Source organism: Halictus rubicundus, chromosome 11, assembly GCF_050948215.1.
Source record: "Halictus rubicundus isolate RS-2024b chromosome 11, iyHalRubi1_principal, whole genome shotgun sequence".
In the NCBI taxonomy this organism is placed as follows: domain Eukaryota; kingdom Metazoa; phylum Arthropoda; class Insecta; order Hymenoptera; family Halictidae; genus Halictus; species Halictus rubicundus.
Window position 1 is genome coordinate 15,543,586 of NC_135159.1, and position 17,801 is coordinate 15,561,386.

The 17,801-nt window shown below is 49.1% G+C and overlaps 1 protein-coding gene across 1 annotated transcript in view; it reads right to left on the minus strand.

Annotated features, from left to right (window-relative positions):
• Ache-2 (acetylcholinesterase 2) overlaps positions 1-17,801 on the minus strand; it is a 90,785-nt gene that overhangs the window by 24,474 nt on the left and 48,510 nt on the right. Inside the window, exon 2 of the mRNA XM_076796285.1 lies at positions 10,571-10,713. Within this exon, the coding sequence (XP_076652400.1) occupies positions 10,571-10,713 (143 nt within the window). The remainder of the gene's footprint in view (positions 1-10,570; positions 10,714-17,801) is intronic.

Sequence of the window (17,801 nt, forward strand, 5' to 3'; positions counted from 1 at the left end):
CCCCTCTGCAATTTCTTGCCCGATCAATTTACATCCACTCGCGAGAACATTTATGGTCCCTCGTTGCCAAAAAAGTCGAATAAATCATCCCCGACCTTATCACCGCGAAAGCTCACTGTTAAATGCATCGCTGAACGTATTACAGCTATCGTGGAACAATAACCGAATCCGGAGCTCGTCTCAAAATTCCAGCAAAGAGCTCCTCCGGCAATACTGCATCTCTCGAGTTCGATCATTTAATTTTGAAGCGGCCTGCATTTATTCCACGAACTGCGCCTTTCTCGCGAGAGCAGACGGAGTATCAAAAGGAAACCTAATCGAAGGTTGATCTACATAAATCCATTGTAGCAGCAGCGGAGGAATGGTATTCCAGGCTCGCTCGACTCTCTCTCTGCGTTCTCCTCTCCTTCTCTCCTTCCCTCTCTTCCACTCTCTCTCTCTCTCTCTCTCTCTCTCTCTCTCTCTCTCTCTCTCTCTTTGCCGTTCTGTTTCTCCTTCCGGACGCATGCCCGCGGTGGTGCTTGCGTCACCACGTCGACGGAGCTCTGCCGACGAGGCGTCGGCTGCCGTCGGCCGGGATTCTTCCGCGAATATCAACCAAAGATCGGAATTGGCTATTAAAAGTTCGCGATAACTTTTCGAACCGGATAGTCGAGGCTGCCGGCTCTATCGGGTCTATCGGGTAGCCGAAACGTTGCCGGTTCGATTCCGTTTCTTTGCAAGTCTCGCCCACGCACTGGGTGTTCAAGACACCGTTTCAGCAGAACTTAACTACCCCCAACAGGCACGCCACCTGACAGACGTAATCCTTTAAATTCCCTTCCAAATTGAATTACACATTTTTCGATAGAACTCGATAGGAATTTGTAATTTTCTGCAAAGAAACCACTGGACCACTTAATAATCAAGTAAGTTGAATATTTTTTTGAATTTCGAGGGGTTGATGATAATGTTTGAGAGTGGAACGTTTTTGTACACCCTGTGGATCGCATGCCGGGAAGCATGATGAACTGTGAAATCGCAGTCGATGGGCACCGGCGATAAATTCCGTTATCGGGGACCGCGAAATTAACGGCCCTGTAATTAAACTGAAGTCGCGACGATAACGTCACGTTTTCGAAAATCCATGAGACGCGTAACTTCGCGGGCACACATCCACGAAATCTTGCCAGTCGATCGTCGATCGAGGGCGAGAGACCGAGGGACACACCTGGGTGCGTGTACACGTCGTTACATAATCGGAGAACCTATTTTTTCCCACTGGTTTTACCCTAGAAAGATAACCATAACTCTGTGATCCACAATCTACTTCCCCCCGGGACACAAAATTTTGGAATTTAATCACCCTGTATAAGCAAGAACAGATATTCTGACGTATTACAGGATTTCATTTATTGTGTCTCTGGGAACTGTATTTTTTTTAAACGCCCTATATCCCTGCAAACTGTATTTTGAAACGCCCTATAGAATTGGAGACAAGTGCTTCAGTATATTTTGCGTTGAGCAAGAACAAAAGAAGAAGAAGCCAAGAGCACCGTGGTCGTCAACTCTACGTTTAATTTATTCCTACGGCCTGTATCCTCCATTTTGAATCGCCCTGTACGCGCGAGAATAAATTCTCCAGTGTATTTTACGACGCGGAAAAACCCGAAACGAGAAAACGGCGGCCATCGCGGCCCTAAATTCTCCATTTACGTTCCCTTTTAGAGCCCGGACTGTGTTTTGAATCGCCCTGTATAAAAATGCGAACATACGGCCGGCACCTGCGGAAAATTTGGCCTCGCCGTTTACGACGAAAGTTGCGGCACCGTCGAACTTCTCGAAGCTCCTTTTCGTTCCCGTGAAAGAAACTGCACACTATTTTTCCCACCCCGCGAAAGATTGTTTCCGAGGCGATCGTTGTTCCGCGTTGAGGGAGAACCGGTGTCGCGGGACAAAAGCGGAAGAAAGGGGCGGGGCTAGGGCAGAGAGAGAGACAATGCCGAGCAGATTTTTGTTTAAATAATCCCTATCTCGGCCGAGCGATCTCTGGAACACCTCGGGACCGTCGAGGCGGCGACGTCGTCTTCGTCGTCGTCGGAGCACAGCGGTCCTGACAGGCCGTGTGACCGCTCGAGAAGAAAAGATCCGGCGTCTTCTATTCGGCTCTACTCGTGTTCTTTCTTCGCTTGACCTACTTCAGGAGAAAGGACTCCTTCAACAGCCTCCTCCCGGCCACTGTTTAGCGTATCTATTTCTATCAAATATAGGTCGGCCCCTGTTTCGCCAGGATTAGCCACCGTCCCTTCCCCCCACCCCCACCCCCACCCCCGATATTCACAAATTCGTCCATCGTGCTGAAACTGTCTCTCCAAATTTAATTCGAATCTAACTTGGACCTAGCACGGGTTCGAACATTTTTTCAAGAAAAATTGACGTGCACGTGAGTTGTTGTGCTGACGCAAAAGCTGAGGACAATATTGATGCAGCAGGGATTGGTGCTCAATATGGCCGGCCGTCGTTTTCTTCGACGCTATCACCGCCCTTAAGCACGCGGTAACAGCTATTACGAGTGTCGGCCAGTGTTTCAGGAGACCGGCCCGTATTTACCAGTAATTTACGGTACGACCGTAAACGACAACCGTGGGGAATCGATACCGGTCCCTTCGTGCAACGTGATTATCTTGTTTAGCGGACGGGCTGGTCCGTTCAATTGAAATATGCGGCCGTTTTAACGCTCCAATTCCTCGCGCCGCTTTTCGTCCTCAGCTCAGGCGTCCAACCCTCGGCTATGACACCTCGGATCAATATGGCGCCGATTGCTACATCAATAAGGTAGATCGATACTGTCGGTAATGTCGTCACTGGCATCTGTCGGTAATTCCGTGACCCGCGACAATTTTTTCATGATCCTCAGATTCTTCCACGCTGTGAACCTTAAACTTAAACAAATATGGAGATATCGAGTTCCTCAAGGTTATTCAAGGTTAAACGCCAAGATATTTTTAAATACTGTTTTCTACCTCATTTCAGATTAAATCTTATCTGTCCAAGGTATACGAGGCAGGCTTAACGACAAACGAAATTTATCTCCGTCCATTTTTAGCAAATTATTCCCCGAAGAGGTTATGGTGCACGTGCTAAGTGTCCAGCGAGAAGCATGGCGCGGGTCTGAGCGTAAAAAAAACGTGAAAAAGCGGACAGGCACGAGAGAGAATATCAAAGTTCTTGGGGGGAGGGGAGGGGGTGGTAAACGGGTCGGTTCTCGCGACTCCACGAGGTAGATTTAAGGGGTGGCCACTTATCGAGACTACCGCGTAACCGCACGGCTTGATTTACTGGCTCGATAACCGAGGACCATTAATATCAAGCGGGGAACGCGACCAGCACATCCCGCATGCCGTCTGGTTCCCCGTGTTACGGCCACGGACACCCGTGCACACTATTCTTTTCACCTGTACGCAACGTTCCACCCCCCACCCCTCCAGTCTGGCTGCTGAAATAAATTAACTTCTTCGAGTGGTTAACGAACCTTGTTGATGGCAACCACCCCTCTTGTTAATCGTATGTAAAATTATTGAAAACATAAGCAAGGCTCTTTAAAAGATTATGGGGGCGTAGCTCCGCCCCATAGGGAAAACCATTGTCATTCACTTAACTTTAATTTCTTTGGCCGATGTAGCTAAAGAAAGAAATTAGATTAATAAACAAGAAGTGGCAAAAGACTTATGAGACATGAGCAGGTAAAATCTGTCATGGCGGCCTCCATGGGATAGCCAAGATGGCGCCAGATCGGCTCGAGCGCCCGCTCGGTCGGTAAGGCAGAGGCGGCGGAGATAAGACTGCGGGAAAATTTATAATTACCCTAAAACCGGAGTTATCGGAGATCTGGGTCGGTAATTATGAACACGCGTTCGCGGATAACCTGAAACGCTCGGCCAAGATCGATCGTCGTCCCTCCCCCCGCCATCTTCAGGTCAGATTCTCTGAATTTTTTAAGCGGACATCCTGTCCAATATGTCCGTGAATGATTGAAATGACCGTCGCGTCGTCCGGCGGCATATCGGCCGAATAAAAAGTCGAGCCAGTCGCTGCAGAAAAGTCACCCGGTACGTGATGAATTATCGAGACCCGGTGCGCGCGAGTATGGCCTAAATTAGTGATAATTAAATGCAGAACAGAAGCCGTGGCACACGGTCGCCATGCATTCGAGGTTCCAGTGTGAAATTTATCACGCGCGAGCGGAATCCGCGTCCTTCGCTGCAGTGTCCCGCTCGTGCGTGCCCATTTAGACTCCATTTTGCAGCACGGAATCGAGTTTGCCGCGTTTTTCGTTTTGGAAATGTTTCTTCACCCAATTTCATGTAACGTAAAACATTTTAGAACGCGCGAGATAACACGTTCAATATTTTTACACCATTGCTGTTCGCAAAAACAATATTTTTAATTTAAAAGTGAAATGACACTTAATATTTTTAGCTTAAATTAGAACAGTTTTTTTGTAAATGATTTTAGTTATATTCAATTTCTTCGGTTTCGAATTAACGATGCAGTGGATCTTATTCTCAGTAGAAAAGGTCGATCGCGGTCAGACACCACGAGTTTCGTCTTCCGGGCACCAATTATAGGTCACCTGGTATATTTTTCGCTTTTCGACGGTGGGAATAGAGTTAATGATAAGAAAGTCTGATAACGCTTAAAAGATTGTAGCCGCAGAACAGCAAGACATAGTCGCGAGCTTCGATCGCGTCGAGAAAATGCCAGCGCTCGGAGTACGCCACGCGGCCAGGTGCTTCTTTTTAATTATGCAGGCATCCCACAGCGAGCGCGGCCTTCCCTTCCGCTTTCGTGCCTCCTTTGTGTCGAGATAACGCGCATGAAACGCCCGGCGTATCGTCCGTTACGTTTCGAAAAGATCTGGACAGCCCGCGTTGCCTCGAACCAACGTTCTTTGAGACCGTCTCGACTGCAATTTCAAACACGTAAAATAACAATCCCCGGGTGAAACTGTTCGCGAGCCTAAGCGGTTCGTTCCGAAAAATACGCCACGGACACCTGTTCGCTTTTTACGCCGCCGTTTCCGGTAGAATATTGACTTGACCATTTTTAAAATATTTCTACAGACCGTTGAAAAAATCGGTGGTTACAATGCGCCAAGGTGATCTGATTTTTTCTCATTGGAGAGATTTCCGTGACCTTGAGAAGAGCCTCGAAAGCGTGCCACGAAGACCGCAATGTCGTTCGCACCGAGAATAACGAAGAAACGCTCCGGTGAAAGGCCGATACACCTGAAAAGCAGAAATTTGCCTCCGGGACGTAAGCGTTTAATTTTTCACCAGATCTTCAGTGAATTTTCCCCAGGAATACAGCCGAGCATAAAGGGGGCGGGGGTGAGAAGATCGTCGTCGTTTCTTATTCCGGATGCTCGGGAGCGGAAAGCTTGCCTCGTGACGTTCCTGGAATACTTTCCGGGCACGTATTTTCGATAGCTGGGAGCAGAAGGCGTGGATATGGGGCGCGTCGAACATCCCTGTGCAATTATTTTTGACTGCTGCTGTCATGAAACCGTTCCCCTCCTTGGAAACTATAGAATCATCCTCTTATCACACATTCTAAACCCACTGTTCTTTAGGGAAGTACTTCTGCAAATTTTTCAACTCAAAAATGTTAAACAATCCTTTATGTGTAACGGTTAAACTACATTGGAGACGATTCTGCATGAAAAACTGAACAGCAAGTCTCGAATAAAATTTTCTTGAACTCGACGCAAACTAAGTCAAACTTTCGTTTAGCCTGTCCGATTAGTGCTTGATGTTACTACTTACGGTAAATCGATGATACCGATAATGACCGTGCTGTGTGCTGAAGTATTTCGAAGGCGTGCGATACGACAGCTCGATGTATGTTAACAAAATTAGAAAGTACAAGTAGTAAGGTCGAGCATTAGTCAGACACTGGTGTCACTCAGGTAGGTTTTTCGTTGGTCCTGTCATGGGACGTGGATCTTGGGGCTCGATGCATCTTCGTCGAGGTGATTAGCAAGCACCGGTGACAAAGAGATGCATCGGTCTGTTACGTGACCCATTTCCACCCCCTTTGATCGAAGGGTTCGTTTCCCGGGGATTTGAAGTAATGAACGGCTGAATATTCATGCCTGTTGTGTGACCTCGCGAAGGGGGGTTGCGTCGGAAGGGGACAGCTGGAGGCCCAGCCGGTTGCATCCCCTGGAAGTAACCGTGCATCCATATTTACGCGGGCTGCATCCGATTTTCTCCGCGACATTGGAAACGTCATTTCCACGGATCCCGTATTTACCGAGCACGCCCAGACAAATATTTGAATATGCATGATCGACCGGGATTGCTTGGCGAACGAACTCCCGAAACCTGACGTTTCGATCGAGGGGGATGAAATCGGAGAATTTTCAAACGCCTCGGAGGGTAGTAGGTTGCACACATTCGAATCGCTGGAGCTTTAATCTCGTCGTCATTAAAATCGACGAGAGGACAAACGAGCGACTCGACGAAGTATCAAAATGTTTGACCCACATTCCACATTCCGAAAATATTTTTTCCAACCCCTGAAAAGTGGGGACACGGGTATCGAAATACGCGGACCGAGTGGAACAGGGGTGAAACGCACGTAGAATTTGCGTCGGAATGAGCGAGCAGCTGCCCAAGTCCTTGACCCACCCCTATTTGCAGAGCAGGATGTTAGCAAAGCGAAGTTGCACCCCCACGGGGGCATGGGAAATTATGTTACGCTAGGAAAAATGATTCGAGAACGTTAACCGATGCTCGCGTGAACTTTTCGCCTAAAACCAGCACGCCCCGATCCGGAGACAATAGAATTAATCCGATTTTTAAACTGGCACTATTGGTTGACCTTCTCTGCTTACCGTTTCGAGAATTTTTAACTCCATTATTTATGGAGGAAGTGTGCTGAAAATTTTCGTACGTATAATATGATATTAGAATGCTCGTATCGTGTGCATTTTGCAGTAAGCCTTTCAGCGCATGGGTTTTTGGGATGCTTTTTACCTTTATTACGTTCTGAGGGTGAGTTTTCGAATTCTAACGTGATAATTTCCAATTCACCACCAACCAGCCCTTTCAGTGTTTGTTAATTAAATGGACACCGTTGCCGCCGGTTTTACACTAACTGATCTCCGACTTTGCCGTGTCGTGTCGCCGATGGGAAAATAATTAGCGGCCACCTCCCCGTCGAACAAGGGGTGTCTTTGAGGCGGCATTAACCGTGTACACAACGATATTGATTATCAACGACCTCCTCCCTGTCCTGGACGCGACCCTCTCGCGTGGTTACAACCTCTGTTTGTTCGAGGGAGCGGGGTGACTTCCGACCGACCCTCTACCCTCGACTTTCAACCCTCGACCCTCGACCCTGGCCGCCCCCCGTGGGAAACCATTCTCGAGGGTGAACTCTTTCCTTCTTCGATTTTCCCGGAGCCTGCACGGCACAGAACTTTTCCGGTATTATTTATAATAATACACTGACACGTCTTTGAGGAATTGGCGACGTTCGACTTACTGTAACTTTGCACAAAAAAAAATCGGCGGGCAGTGTACCTTCGCCTATTCTAAAGGGCGAAGCCTCCGCTTTCACAGGAACGAGGTATTTTTCCTCGAAAAAATTTTTGTGAGCCAAGGTACACTGCCCTCCGATTTTTTACAATAAGTTAAACACAGTCAATTCTTCACCCCCAGATTTAGTAATTATTTCCCTCCGGGGCTCAAACGGCAACTGTAGATATTCGAATAAATTTACATTAATATGTTCTAATTATTTTGTTACAATTTTTACGAAAACAGTTTGCGAGAAGACGAAACTAGCGCAAAGATCCGCACTCTAGTTACAACCTGGCGATACTCGGGGGGTCGACGCATGGGTGAACTCGTTTCCCGTCGGCCGGCGAGGTATCAGTTGGAAAGTACACTGACCGAACAAATAAATGGGAAGTTACACGCGGCGAACAATGCAAATCGATTTTCCGCGAGCGTGTCTCGCGAGTTCGCGAGAGGAAAGGTTCTTCGGGGGCGTTCGGGCGAGCATTCCGGGTGGTGCGCGACGCAACGAGGTTTCCGTTCAACGAAATTCTGTCGGCGACGACTGTCTCAGCGAGTTTTTGGTGCATCGGTGCGCGTGAAAGCGTCCGACAAAAGTCGATCCCGGGGGGATGGAAATCGTGCTCGTGCTCGGGCTCGGATGCATCGAGAACACGATTTCCTCGTGAAGGGGTGTCAGCGGGAGGTCCTAGGGGTTGGAGGGGCGAGGGGATCTATGTAAATGCGGCTACCTTGTCGGAAATCAATTTTCGTCGTTCCCTTTTATCTTCGCCGCGGTCTGGCCGGCTCTCGCCTGCCACCTGTGGAAAAGCCTCCCTTTTTCCCCTGACACTGGAAAACCGGCCACCGGTTTTTATCGCGATCGAACACGCCCGCGCACCTCCGCCACCCCCGTTTCTAATCGCTGACGTGGATAACAGCGGAACCCACGGAACTGGAATTAACGGCGCAGCCCTAACATGACCTGGAACTGTTGATTCCCGTCATCCGATTTTGCTTGTTGACGTAACCCACGCTTTCGACAACTTTCGGTTCGATTCCGGTTCACGTGTATGGTATTTCGATGGGTGATTATTTGTGGAACACCCTGTAGAAAGTTCCGCTTCTTTAATGTTTGATATTTTGTGTACAGCGTCATCGTACTTGGAACGTTCGAGTGGTTAATGCTAGCGTAAAGGGTGGTTAACGAAATCTCAGAGGGTGAATTGTTTTAGGGGTGCGCAATTGAAATACCGAATAATCCGGCCGCGAGATATTTACGGCGCCCAGTGGACTGGCTGCGCGGCACCGTTTACCGTTTCGAAATTTCCCCGGGGGTGTTCCACCCCCGCACCATCACGGAAAATCGGTGACAATGCGCGATTAAAAATTCGATTAACCGGTCCGACGGTTTCGAGTCCTCTCTAACCGCGTCGGCGTTGCCCGGCAAAAGGTGAAGATCAAGGGGTTGGTCTGAGGGTGGTGGTAAGTTAATTTTCGCGGGATGGCCGGCTATGTTTTTCGGAAGAGTGTCTGCCCCCCTTGCGCCCCCGGGAGAGGCATTGTCCCGCAGGACCCTTTCGCCTCGAAAAACCGTTCAATTTTACCAACGACGGGGTTGAAAGTGTTTTATAGGGAATTTCGAGGAAAACTTCGTTTCGTGAAAACGAAGAGGACCACTTTAAAGTGCCGTTTGGGGGCGGGTGGGCTACACATGCATGCACCGGATTGGCGTGTGCAACACTATCGGAGTCTCTGACGTGTTTCCCGGCTATCGCAGCCCGCCATTCTGCCTCCAGTATTAACGCGGGTGAAAGGGCGTGGGGGTGACTTTTACCCGAAGCCCCGAGACGAAATTACCTCGGCCCTACCCCGAGCCCCAAAATGACCTAACATATTTACTCTACGAATCTTGCCAATATTCTTCATTCCCTCGCGATACACCCTTGATACGTCGTGATAACCCACCCCCGCACCAGGGCAAGCGGGTTCGTTCCTGCGCGAGCGGAAAATCTAATCTGAGGGACTGGTTCGTCTTTCGGAATAGATCATTCACCGGGGACAATGGCATTCGTTTCCCATCCCCACGAAACATTAGAATTCACAAAAAATTGAGGAAATAATAACAGTAATAGTATTTGACGTGTCAAGGGATTTCCCCTCTAATTTTTCTTCCTCATGTTACAGCGATCTCAATACCGAGACTTTTCTGAGATCTTAAAAATGTTTTTATGAAAGTTGCAGAGAGGAACTGGTTGTTCCTTATAAAAACAATTGGCAGAGCACCGTAGGGAGAGTTTTTTTAAATTGCTGGAAAACTCGATTTGACGAGAGTTCGCCGTTAGGAAAATCCTAGGGCCCGATGTAATAACGCGAACGGATTACTCGAGTTCCGTGTCTGACTCTCGACTTCCATTACCACTGTCTCGCGAGCTACGACTTGGCCTGACTCTGCGCGGTCCATTACTACTGCAGCGTGCGTCTTATACTACTCATCCGGCGGCGGATGTGTCTCAGGGCAACGTGAGCGGAATATCGACTGTCTGAGCTCGTTTCTGAGAGCGGAGTGACAAACTGTAGCACTTTGGGCGGCCGTGCGAGCAAATTCACCGGTGACACGCGAGGCGCGGCGTTCCTACAATTGCTCGACTGCCAGGGATGATCTTCAGTCACCTGACGCGAATGAAAAATTATTTCAACCTTATAGAAACTCTGCACTCCTCGTCTGTCTTTCAAAATTCAGCTCCGAAAATTCTCCGACCTCGTTTCTGAAAATTTCAGTGGTACGAATCGATACGTCGGGTAGCGCAGCTCGACGTATTCAGTAGTACAAGTCAATGGAATCGGTAGTACAAGTCAACTGATGCAGACGTGTAAATCAAGCGATTCGATAGGTTCAAGGCATGAGTAGTTCAGGTCAACGGACTCGGCAGTGGAAATCGATGTTCAGTAGCGCAAATCAACGGATGACGCGACCTACATAGATAAAAATAGTGATCGAGGTTTTAAAGGATATCAGGACTCACTTGGAAAGTGATCGCGTCTCGTTCGATCTGGGACATGTTCTTGAAGATGGTGTTGATGATGCCGAGGAACTTGTCCCGCTCCAGGTAGCTCGCCTGATCCTTCTCGAAGAAGTCGATGAAGTCGTACAGGATGAAGTAGGTCCCTGGAAAGAAAAGACAAAGGTCAAAGAGGAAATACGTAACAAAAGAATCGCGGTCGTCGAAGGGGAGAGGGGAAAAATCGAAGGGACCCTGGGGGTTTGTGCAAGTCTGTGAATAAAAATTAGCAAGTAGTAACGGCGGCGAATAAATCATCCTTATCACCGTGCGGACCGATTCTCTCTGCCTCGTATCGTTCACGCGTGTTGCACACCGAAACCCTGTGCTCCGGCGATATGCAAAAAGCTCGCCTCCGGTAAAACCAACTTTCAGATCGAGCGAAGGGGGTGTCTCCCACCCCTGCCACCCCCTCCGGGCGTACACCCTCCGCTATACAAAGGATTTCCTGTCGAACCGATACCAGCAACCTGTCGGGCTATTTACATTGTAAATATTTTGCCGAAAATCCCTGTACCCTCGCCTCTTTCCACATGCCGACCGCGTCATCCCCAGTGAAATATGAATTTCCCCGGTAGAAATTGGCTGCCTTTGAATCGACGGCCGACGTGGTAGCGTTTAGACGACAAGAAATATTACTTCCTTTCTTGTTACCACGTTATAACTATATTCATGGCCTGTCCGACTTGTGTAAGTGGAATGGGAATCTCTGGGTGATGTTGCATATGCTCGAGCTGGAAATTCTAGTAGTATAAGTCCACCATTTCGGTGGTACATACAAATAGATTAGGTAGTACAAGTCTACGATTTCAAGAGGCTCTGTGGAAATAAAAATTATTTTTCGGAAAACTGAACCACCGAAGATTTGAAGATTGAAGTCCGTGCTTTGCAACCAGACCAAAAAAATTGCTGTACGATTTTGTTTCGAAATTTTTTCGACAAAAATCATTTAGGGGTGCGAAAGTCGGGATTTTGTCGTCCGATTTTTTTTTCACGAAGTTACAACAAGTTAAACATAATCAATGTTCAATTTTGTGTGCATTCAGGGCAACCTTGCCAGTTCCTACAATTGTACATCTAAGAACGCGTTTGTAATACGTTGTTTGTAAGTCGACAAGGCCAGTAGTACAAGTCAATGCTTTCACTAGTACACGTCACCATGTTCAGTAGTACCAGTTAACGATTTCAATAGTACACGTCACCGGATTCGGTGAAACTAGTCAACGATTTCAGTAGTACAGCTCAATCAATTCAGTAGTAAACACCAACCATCCGAGTAGTACTTACTGAAAGACCTACCAACTTCTGAGTAGTAACAGCTTCAGTCCGGCGAACTTGGTAGCGCGAGTCAACGTCGTCTCAGCCGACGAGACCGCCAAATTCAGTGGTACGAGTCGACGGTTTCCGCGAGAGGGTTCCGCCGTGCAAGAATACGAACTCGCAGCGAGCTCTTGTTGGTCGGAGAGCCAATAAGCCGTCCAAGGGACGGTTCACGCGGAGTTTTCGCCAGTTGGTGTGGGCGTGCTTTCGAATGCAGCGACAGCGAGAGCGCGCGGGGGTTGGCAGGACTGCGAAAGAACTCAATTACCGCCGGTTCCCGGAGGATACTCGAGATTCCTCGAGGCTGTGGGTTAGGTCTGTGACGTGTCTCGTGGCCTGAAGTAACAGAGTAGAAACGACGGAAATGGTAGAAGACTGGTGGTGAGGGGCGAGGGACAAGCAAAGCAGAGAGGGGTGGAAAGCATTACGAGGGAGAGGGTGGTGGTGGAGATCGAGGGAGAATGACGAGGGTGGAACAAAGTGAAGGGTCGAGGGTGGCCGAGGAGAAAGTGTAGGAGAGGACGAGTCGCAGGAAACCGGAGACTGCAGGAGAGGGTCGAAAGAGAGAGAGAGAGAGAGAGAGAGGGGGTGACAGCCGTGAGTGGAAAGGGTTGAAAAAAAGGAGGAGCCCGGCAGGTTAGACGAGTCGCCGGTGGTGTCTATCGATTCGGTGCTGGCAACTTGTTGGCCGGCCTGGCGATCTCGTGTTCGCTCCCAGACGTCGGAAACTCACCCCCTCCAACCCCCGCGAAACCTCCCCCTGTATTTTTCCACGTGGCAGCTCGAGAGGGTCCGAGAGGGTCGCCGAACAAACATAACTTCTTTATCCGAATACGAAGTTCCGGTAGGGCGGTCTCAGGCACGAAGGGTCTGCGAACCGACGACGGGGGTGATATTAAAAGAAACCCAGGGACTTAGGGTGCTTCCGCGGAATATCAAGATAGCGAACTTTTACCCGGCCGATTGAGCGGAGGGGGCGAAGTAACGATCCGAAGACGATAGAGGTAAATTTCGATGGGCCGGGTCAAACGGGAACGAGGGCACGTCGATTCCCGTCCCTAAGGAGAGGGATGGAAACAGACGGAGGGAGGGGAGGAGAGGAGTTAAGGGCGACGGTCGATCGAACGGGGAGATAAAGGAAGGCTTACGAAAGAGAAGTGGCCGCGGCAGACCACGGACAGGGACACGACATTACAGGGCTGTGCTCGTAAAGCCGCTCCGAGGCCGGGGCGAACTCAAACACTTGTGGCTCGCCGAGTGGTCGCAACTCGCATTAATGAGACACCTTTCGCGCGCCTGGCAGCCCTCTCCCTCGCCTCCCCCCTCTCCCTCTTTCCTTCTCGCTCGACGTGGCTGATCTCAGAGGGTGGAAAAATTCGAGGGAAATCATTCAAGACGATTTGCTACCGGTCCATTGTGCGACCCAAGAACTATTTTCTATTGGATTTTATTCTCCGATCTCTGGACAGTTTTATTTGGGGTCCTTTTGTTGAACGCATCAGAGAGTTTGAAAATATTGTCGCTGTCGGTCGGGAAACCGCCAAAGGACCATGAATTTTGCATCGGCCACAGTGAGAAGAAGACGACGCTACAAATGAAGAAGCATGGCGGCTACACAGCATAAATCTTTCTGTCGTTAATATCGTCCCGTTAGAATTTGCGTCCGTCTCGACATGGCAGGAAATAACGTCGAGCCCCGTCGCCGACGGCAACGAGCGTCGTCGTCGTCGTTGTAAGAAACCTCGGAATAAACCGGCCACGTGACGCGCGCGATGCATGCATATTGCACCGGTCGAATGCCAACTGAAACAAAACGTATTTCGCTTTTCATGAGCACGCCAACTTTACGAGTCCTGCGGCGGCGTCGCGTTGCGCGATCGCGACTTGCTTTATGCCGTGCCACGTAAATACGTGTCGTTGATTCCCGGAGCTAGTTTAATGCCGGATTCCGGGCTCCGCGACGTAACATCAAACATGCCATAATGGATTTCTTTCGAGTCCTAGTTAGCTCCGAGAAACGCGTATTACGTACACGTTAGAAACCAGCGAAAATAATGGATCTGTACGATACAATTTCGGATTAATGTTCAGGCTGAGGGGAATTTCCAACGAGGCTCAACTAGGTCTGAGAGACATCGGAGTCGCGCGAGGCAGAGATTCCCGAAGTTGCACCGAACACCGTTCCAATATTACTTATCGGGAGCGTGTGTTTGCTCCGAGATCCGTGCTCTAACGAGCTCGATCATGATTTGCCGATACTTTCGCCAAGTCCTCCGATTCGGCGGAATAAAACGAGCTCGCATCGGACACGGGGGAGGCACAGACCCGCCGGAAATTGCGCTCGCAAACTTTGTGGACTTAAGGCCTTAATCACACCTCGGGGAACTTTAATGGTCCGCTGAAATGTCATCCACGCCGTGACGGCCGAGTTCCTCTGGTCCTAATATTGACTTGGGTCTCGGCAGTCGTTCCCCATCGATCTTCCCGTCGTGAAAAGACGTTTCTGGATCTGTCAGAACGGCAGCGAACCTTCAATTCCTCGGGAACGTATAAATCCTGATTGAAGTGGATATCTTGGTTTCTTCCGACGATCAATTAATTCCCCGGGATCTATGAAAAAGAGATGTGGAGAAACGATGGATCAAAAGAAACTGAGGACATATTGGCCGCCCCTCCCCCCACCCCGCAGCGACGACTCTAAGCTTATCAAACATGGGAGGAGCAGGCTGACCTACTTTCCCTCTGAAACATCGTCTGGGCTCGAGGATAACTTGTCGGGGAGAAAACATGCGAAACACAACTCTTTTATTAATTCTTACCCCCTCTCCCCGGCTGCAAATAATGCAAACATTTGCTATTTTTCAATCATCGATCGCACAGTCCTCAAAATTCGCCGGATTGCAGCATCCATCTCGATTTAATCAGATCGAATCCACCCTACGGGGGTAGTTAAAAATTCCCAGCAGCGATGTTGTGCTCCCTTACCGCCCTCGGTCGGCGTACAGATTTTCTTCAGCGGGCTGATCGCTACATTTTCTTCGCGAGACGATGCAGCAGGCCGAGACGCGCAGATTGGATTCGCGTTGAACGACGCAAACCACCGTTTTCCCACCCCCGAAGCGACGGACCGACGGATAAAGGGTGCGCGCTGCGAGCTTTCATCAAAATCTCGGCGAGGTTACCACGAGCACAGGCCTTCGCGAGAGCCTCCGTTTTCCATAAATTTTGTCTGTATTGTTGGCAGCAATGGCGAGGACGGGGCTGCCACCCCCGGCGGGAATAATTGCGCGAAGGGTGCGCAGGAAATTTCCAGACGGACCCGGTTTATTATTCAAGCAGTCGAATAATAAATTGTGGCGCGGGCTTAAGCCGACGAACAATTACGATTTACCACCCTCGCGAGGGGGATGACATCTGGGGAAATAAATAACCCACCCAGAGGAGCCCGTCTCGTGGACCCGGCGGGCTTCAATGCGAAGGAACTCAATTTGCGAACGCTCCACCGATCGTCCTTTTTCGTTCCTTTTTTTTTAAAGAATTTCCACTTTCCCCCGGTACAATGGGAAACCACCCTTTGATGCTCGGTGATGAGTAGTTCCGTTCATAAAAATGATTTAATCGCTTGTTTCAATTTTTTCCTGTTTATTGTTCGATCGGGTGGAGGGGTAATTGAAATGATTGTTTGACCGACTGTGTCCTTGGCTTTCGGTAAATATTTTTTACCGTTTAAGCAAAAGTTGAAGAACATCTTTTTACTTTTTTTTATAACAATCCCTTCACCCGTTGCGTCTAGAAAATTTTTTAAAATCTGTCGACTGCCCTTCATGAGAGCTGTTCTCGAACACTTTATCGCGAAAGGGGGCGTGGCCTCTTGTCTTGAATAAATTTATAATGCAAAAGGGGAGCGAGAGGAATAATTAAACACTGAAATCGCGAATTTCTTGCCGTCAAGTCGAACAATTTCCCTCGCCTCTCTACGTTGTAACATAATAAATGAAATATCCTGTACACAGAGCCGGTCGATGTTCCCCGAAGAGAGCGGAATTCTTCCAAGAATATTCCCGGGGATAATTGCGTCACCGTACACGAAATGTTCCCGTAAATCTGACACGCTATTCTGCCCGGTTCCCAGAAGTATACCGAGTTACGTTATCGGGTGTCCCGTGCCCGTCTAGAGCGGCAACATTAATTGCAATCGCGTTCAAAGCGCGGCGAGCAGACTTTCAGTGGTTCCACGGCGCACCTATTTGTCTAGCTAAGCCAGCGACGGCAACTTTTAGCACTGCGGCGAACCACCGTGTGCTTACCTCGACACCGGATATCGTCGTGAACCGACCAAGTCTCCGAAACTTCCCCGGAATCGAGCTTGATACGCGAAATGGACGGCCATCAATTTCCATAATTCTATGGAACCATTGTCATAATCCGCTGCGGCCATCAGAATCGCTTACGGGTCAGATTTGTCGCACTTTCCTCGCTCGTCTGCCCATTGTCAAACTTATTCCACTTGTCTGGCTCTAGCTAAATTCGTTCTACTTGTCTTGCTAGATGGAATACACGTCTTAAAATATATTTATGAGCCTACTTGTCCGCCGAGTAAGTAGCATGTCTCCTTCGTTAATCAGGCAAGTGGACAACCGGGTTATTAGTCGGACAAGTGATTGTTAAGTCACTAGATAGACAGATAGACTCGGTCGCGATCTAAATAAACAGCGTGGATCAGCCGCTATTCGGGCAAGTAGACTAGCTCGGCTATATGTCAGGCAAGTAGAACAGTCTACGCACTGGTCGCACAAGTAGCACAGCTCTTTCGCTTGTCAGCCAAGTGTAACGGCATCAGGACTGGCCAGGCAAGTAGGATAGTTAAATCATTCTCCGAGCATGTAGTTCAGCCGTTGCTCAGACAAACAGAACGCATCAATCACTCGTCGGGGAAGTAGAACAGCCCAGTCGATTCCCAGACAAGAGTAGTACAGCCCGGTAATTAGTCAGACAAACGCAATAACGGTGTAGCCAGTTAGACAAGTAGAACAGCCCGTTATTACTCAGGCAAGTAGTACAGCCCGACGATTAATCAAACAAGTAGAACAGCCCTCTCTAACTAGTCGGACAAGTAGAACAGCTATAACATAGTTGCCACGGAGGAATCGTTCTCCGCTCAAGGAGGGCGAAAACAATCGAACCGTCGCGTCGTGAATCTCGAGGCGAACGGACGGCGATCGGGTTTTATTTTCTCGAGCCGATTATTCGAATGGCTCTATCCGGGGGAGCAGAGTGGTCGTATGTGCGACTGTTAAGTTTCGTTAAGATCGACGGGCCAAGTTTCTATCTAGTCGCCGGAATTTCCGGCCTCGCACGATCGTCGAAACTTTCCTAATAACACTTCAATGACGGTCCCCCCTGCCCGGTTAGGTTGCACGCGTTCGTCCGCTCTCGTTCGTGCCTCTCCCATCCGCCTCGCGATACGTGCCCCGACACACCACACCGCTGCAAATTAATGTAAACAGTTTGCCACTCCGTCTATCTACATCGTTGTCAAACATTGCGTCACTGCGCGGCAAACAATCGCCAATGAGGTCGCCGTGAAACCGGATTACGCGGATTCGACGTCAGGAACACACCTTTGATCTTGTTCCGACCAATTCGAGACCTATCCTTGCTATTCATTTTGAAAAAGTAATGCCGAGCTTCAAGGATCAAAATGTCGGTCGTCGAGCATTTAAATTTTCCCCGGACCAAAAAGCTCTCTCTCTCTCTCTCTCTCTCTAGCCTGTATTCATCCGACGCAGAAAGTTCCAACGACAACAGAGACGTTGTTTGCGAATTCGTGTTTAACTGGAACCACGACTATAAAGACAATTCCATTTCAGCCGGG